Below are 6,000 nucleotides of genomic sequence, written 5' to 3'. Positions count from 1 at the left end.
CCTCACCTCTCCTCCTTCTTTTCTCTCTCCCCACCTCCCACCTCCTCTTTTCTCCCCCACCTCCTCTCACCCACTCCTCCGTCCGTCCGTTGTCTCCTGAGCGGCCAGAGAAATGTCACAGTCAATCTATCATTACGGAGACCCACCCCATCATCAAGGCCAGGCTGCACCTTCACCAGTCATATGCAATTCCCACTCGATTACATCCTAGGCCGGGGTGTGTTAGTGGCCCCTGAGCTCTCCTGTGATGTGAGAACGGGTCTAACTGGTGATGTGTGTAACTGGTGATGTGAGAACGGGTCTAACTGGTGTTGTAACTGGTGATGTGAGAACGGGTCTAACTGGTGTTGTGTGTAACTGGTGATGAGAACGGTCTAACTGGTGATGTGTGTAACTGGTGATGTGAGAACAGGTCTAACTGGTGTTGTGTAACTGGTGATGTGAGAACGGGTCTAACTGGTGATGTATGTAACTGGTGATGGAACGGTCTAACTGGTGTTGTGTAACTGGTGATGTGAGAACGGGTCTAACTGGTGTTGTGTGTAACTGGTGATGTGAGAACGGGTCTAACTGGTGATGTGTGTAACTGGTGATGTGAGATGTGTGTAGCTGGTGATGTGCAAACGTATCTAACTCTCTAACAGGTATACTTACGTTACTACAATACACAGATGGCAATTCAAAATGTCTTCAATATTACACTAAGACTCAACTTTACTGGAGGTGTTCTCGTTAACACTATGAGGAGACTATGTTGAGAGTCTTAGATAATTTGAGGTCATAGTCTTGTTTATCTTAGACTGATTAGATGGTAAGACTCACTGACTATAGTTCTTGTTGTGGTAGTCAAAAGGGTAGTGGCAGAAGGGTAGTGGCAAAGGGGTAGTGGTTGAGGGGTAGTGGCTAAGGGGCACTAAGGGTAGTGGCTAAGGGTAGTGGCTAGGGGTAGTGGCTAAGGGGTAGCTAGGAGTAGTGGGTAAGGGTGTGTGGCTAAGGGGTAGGGTTGAGGGTAGTGGCTGGACAAGGGGTAGTGGCTAAGGGTGTGTATGGGGTAGTGTGGCTAGAGTTGTGGTGAGCTAGGGATAGTGGCTAGGAGTACTGGTGAGCTAGGGATAGTGGCTAGGAGTACTGGTGAGCTAGGTATAGTGGCTAGAGTACTGGTGAGCTAGGGATAGTGGCTAGGAGTACTGTGAGCTAGGGATAGTGGCTAGGAGTACTGGTGAGCTAGGATAGTGGCTATAGAGTACTGGTGAGCTAAGGATAGTGGCTAGGAGTACTGGTGAGCTAGGGATAGTGGCTAGGAGTACTGGTGAGCTAGGGATAGTGGCTAGGATACTGGTGAGCTAGGGATAGGTGGTATACTGGTGAGCTAGGATAGTGGCTAGGAGTTGTGGTGAGCTAGGGATAGTGGCTAGGAGTACTGGTGAGCTAGGGATAGTGGCTAGGAGTACTGGTGAGCTAGGGATAGTGGCTAGGAGTACTGGTGAGCTAGGGATAGTAGCTAGGAGTACTGGTGAGCTACGGATAGTGGCTAGGAGTACTGGCAAAATATGGTACTTAGCTAAAGACAGTGTATTATAGATTAATAGGCCAATTAAGGATAGCAACAACGCCTAAGGGACGGTAGCGAAGGATAGGTCGGCTTGGTATGGGTTAAAGTGACCTGTCTGTCTGTCTATCCCCGAGAGGAGGACGAGGATAGGGGCCAGCCAGCACTAGCCATCAGCACCATACTCAAGTTTAATTAGTTTAATTATTGGTGCGTCAGCGTGGCCCGTGTCAGCCAGGGGGATGGGGGGGGAGGGGTATAGCTGACATACTCTCCCCCTCCCTTCCCCTGCTCCTCCTCCTTCTCCCTCCCCCACTCTTCCCCCCCTCCTCCTCCTCCTCTCTCTTCCCTGAGGGTTTTATGTGGCAGAATTCGTATCTCATCATATCTGGTGAGGGAGGAGGAGGAGGAAGGAAGGAGGAGGAGGAGGAGGAGGAGGAGGAGGAGGAGGAGGAGGAGGAGGAAGGGGGAAGAAGAGGAAGAGATAGGAGGGATAAGAGGAAGAAAATAGACGAACAAGAGGAAGAAATGGAAAGAAGAAGAGGAGGATAAAGTAAAACCTAACCTAACCTAACCAAAAAATACACACATAAATACACACAAAGGCGCATACACACATATATAAACACACATACACGCAGGCTATATAAACACACACACACACACACACACTGTAATACATCTTAACCTGTATATGATCATTTAAAATACAAAAACAATATTGTGTATTCAGTTTGTATGAGTACAAATTATCTGAGTACAATTGGCGCGGTTTTAGTACAAGAAATTCCATACGAAGATTTTTAGGTTCGTTGTACTCTGGATCGGGGAGGGAGATACAGGGGGGGTCCTCATTGTAACTGATGTACTGGAGGGGATGTACTCAAAATTGTATGTATGACTGTACTCAAGGTAAATAAATCATCGTCCTCAAGATTTATGAGTTCGCACTACAGGTTTATATATTCGTACTCAGGGTTTGAACATGTACTCAAGGTATAGAGAGCTGTACTCAAGATCTAAATTCGTACTCAAAATATCAATCCATACTCAACAAGGTTCACCGTCCTCAGGTATGTCACACTCAAGGCACCAATTCACACTTAATGCACCAGGTCGTCCTTGATCTATGAAGTATGAACAGTGCCACGTCCAAGTAGTACTCACAGGATCAGTGCCACGTGTGTTAGGATAATCCATCTATTTATATGCAAATTGTTAGTCCCTTAAATTGGCCCTGACGGTATACTAAACACCAATTACAAAAAAATATGTTGGAATGCTTTGGAATATCTTGGAATGTATTGGAATGCCTTCTTGCAATATTTTGGAATACCTTTGAATATCTGGGAATAATTGGGAATATCTTGCAAGAAACTGTAGGTCATTACCTGTATAAAAGATATGTCTACACTCAGAGGTCACGGTGTACTACGTAATGACCTTGACCTCTGACCTCTAAATCAAAACTCGGTTCAGGTATAGAACACGACCTGTGTGACGAGTTGGGCGACGAGAGCTCAGCCGTTTGTTGGCTGTTGTGTTGACTGACGAGACAAATCGATTGACAGACAGACAGACAGACAGACAGACAGACACGTCGCTCTACACCAGCACGTGCTCAGACCCGCCTCACCTGAGGTTAATATTTTAATATTTTCTTGAAAAGATATTGTGTATATATATATATATATATATATATATATATATATATATATATATATATATATATATATACTGTGTACGGTAGTTTCTTGACGAGTCATGTCGATGACGTCATTTAACAAATACTAACAAATTATTACACTTATTACACATATTAAGTAAAGTTACGACCTTTTATTAGTAGCGTAGCTCAGTGCGTAAGATACTTTGGCGTAAATTATGTAATTTGGGTCCATGACGTCGCCTTCGTGCGTTCGTGGGTACAGTCACTCACTATGACACTCGAGCATAAATTGACGTAATCTACGCCAACATCCAGGTGCGTTTTACAGACCAGCGTAACTCAGTGCGTAAGTTACATGGGCGCGTATCTCATAATTTACGCTTAGTGTCACGTTCACCTGACTAGAGGAAGAAGGTCACTCAGCGCTTGAGACACGCACGTACGTTTGTGGCCTGTAATATACGCCTCTTGTGCACGTTAAATCCGTAATCTACATCTCACGTATGCGTAGATCCGCACTCTACCCCCCCAAGCACTGTTAAATACAACACCATAACCTACGCCTCACCTTTGCACACACCTGTAATTTATAGACCACACCTGAGTATATTAATTCCTAATCTGTAACATACGCCTCTTCACTAACAGGTAAATATTCCCCTTGAACTCATAATTAATGCGTACTATTCCGTAATCTTCGCGACATACGCAACATTAATTCATTTACAATTTACGTAATTTTTAAATCTGTATAATCTAACAGTCCCGTGAGGGGTGGAGAGGAGGGGTAGAATAGGAGGGTGTAGGAGGTAGGGGGAAGAGGCAGGGATAGTGTGTTAGAGGGATAGGGAGTAAAGACAGGAGGGGGAGGGACGGGTGGATGGAGAGGGGGGCTAGTTGTTGACAGTATTCGTTAGGATAGATCAACGTGACGGGAACTGTATGTGACAGGTGTGCATAGGGTGATAGACAGGAGGAGGAGGAGGAGGACAAGGAGCAGGAGGAGGAGGTGTGTGCCTGCGTAGTGTCTGCGTATGATAACAATAACAACGCCACCACTAATAACACAACAACAACAACAACAACCACCATTACAATCAACTCTGTGTACTTACTTCTGATCCATGGATACGAGAGAGAGATCCAGCTTGTGTTTCGACTTGTACATGACTTCCTTCTGAGGGAGTTCCAGCAGGGAGGGAGGACCGAAGGGGGTGCACACAGCAAATAGAGCCAGGGGCGCCTCCTCAGTCTTCCTGTTCTGCCCGTGGAGCACCTTGATCTTACCCCGTACATCCAGCCGCTGTAGGTGGATAAGTGGATGAGTGGGGGTGGATAGGTGGAGGATGGATTGGTGATTGAGTGAGGGTGGATGAGTGGAGGTGGAGTGGATGGTGGGGTGGATGAGTGGAGGTGGATAGGTGGATGAATAGGGGGTGGATGGATTGGTGATTTAGTGAGGGTGGATGAGTGGGGGTGGATAGGTGGAGGATGGATTGGTGATTGAGTGAGGGTGGATGAGTGGGGGTTGATAGTTGAATGACTACTAAAGGGTGGATGAGTGAGTATGGATGTGTGGGGGTGGTTGGGTGAGCAGGGGTGAGGGTAGATGGATGGATGAGTAAAATAGGTGGATAAATAGGAGTTAATAAAAACGTGAGAAAAAGGGGAAATAGGAAGAAATGAGATGATAAATAGGAAGATAGAGTAAGGATGAGGAGGAGAAGAGAAAGAAAGAAGTAAAGGAAGAAGAATAAGAGAAAGAAGAAGCAGAGGAAGAAGAAAAGAAAAGAACAGATAAATAAACAAGAAAAGACGAAGGAGGGAGATGGAACATAAATGAAAGAAGAAGAACAAGAACAAAAACAAGACGAGCATTAAATAACACACACACACACACACACACACACACACACACACACACACACACACACAGAGCTAGTCATAATCACAAAAGAAAATAAGTTTACTGGATTATCAATGTAAATATATCATGTGAAGTCTGTCTGTCTGTCTGTCTCTCTGTCTATCTGTCTGCCTGTCTGTCTCTCTGTCTATCTGTCTGCCTGTCTGTCTTCTGTCTCTTTAACTGAATATTTTCTTCTTGGCGACGTTATAACTTATCCCTTCGTGAATAAGTAATGATACTAAATCGAATCTTCCATCTTGTAAAAAAAAATAAATAAATAAATGCAGGAAATTATTGTATACCACTGACCGACATTTAGGAAGTGTCAGAATTTTTCACGGGATTTTAACATCAAACTTGACTGAATTTTAACATTGGATTTGATTTTATTAGAACAGTTTTTTCTTTTTGTCTGTCTGTCTGTCTGTCTGTCTGTCTGTCTGTCTGTCTGTCTGTCTGTCTCATGGGTATAAAAGAGAGAGGAAAAGAAATAAGAGAGAAAGACTAGAGGTAGAGGAAGGAATAAGATAGAGAAACAAGGAATATGCTAAGAGAAAATACAAGAGAGAGAGAGAGAGAGAGAGAGAGAGAGAGAGAGAGAGAGAGAGAGAGAGAGGACTCAGTCAGGCACACACGCAAAGTATCGATAATATGTGAGTCTGACCCATAATGCTCTTGCCATAGTGTGTGTGTGTGTGTGTGTGTGTGTGTGTGTGTGTGTGTGTGTGTCCTCCTCACTCTACTCCCTTCATCCCCCCCTTCCTCCTCCTTCCTTTCCTCCTTTCCTCACTCCTTCCCCTTCTCTCTCTCTCCTGTAAGTGTCGCCAAGTCATGCTAAGTTGAATGTATACAAGGAAACTCACTCACTCACTC

The 6,000-nt window shown here is 44.8% G+C and overlaps 1 protein-coding gene across 1 annotated transcript in view; it reads right to left on the bottom strand.

The window, feature by feature from the left end:
• The window catches only part of LOC121854968 (circadian locomoter output cycles protein kaput-like), a 312,409-nt gene that overhangs the window by 14,846 nt on the left and 291,563 nt on the right, over positions 1-6,000 (bottom strand). Inside the window, 1 exon segment of the mRNA XM_042349789.1 lies at positions 4,334-4,521. Within this exon segment, the coding sequence (XP_042205723.1) occupies positions 4,334-4,521 (188 nt within the window).

This window comes from Homarus americanus, unplaced genomic scaffold, assembly GCF_018991925.1.
Source record: "Homarus americanus isolate GMGI-L3 unplaced genomic scaffold, GMGI_Hamer_2.0 scaffold52625, whole genome shotgun sequence".
Lineage (NCBI taxonomy): Eukaryota > Metazoa > Arthropoda > Malacostraca > Decapoda > Nephropidae > Homarus > Homarus americanus.
Note: the sequence above shows the minus strand (reverse complement) of the source record. Positions and strands in the feature narration are given on the sequence as shown.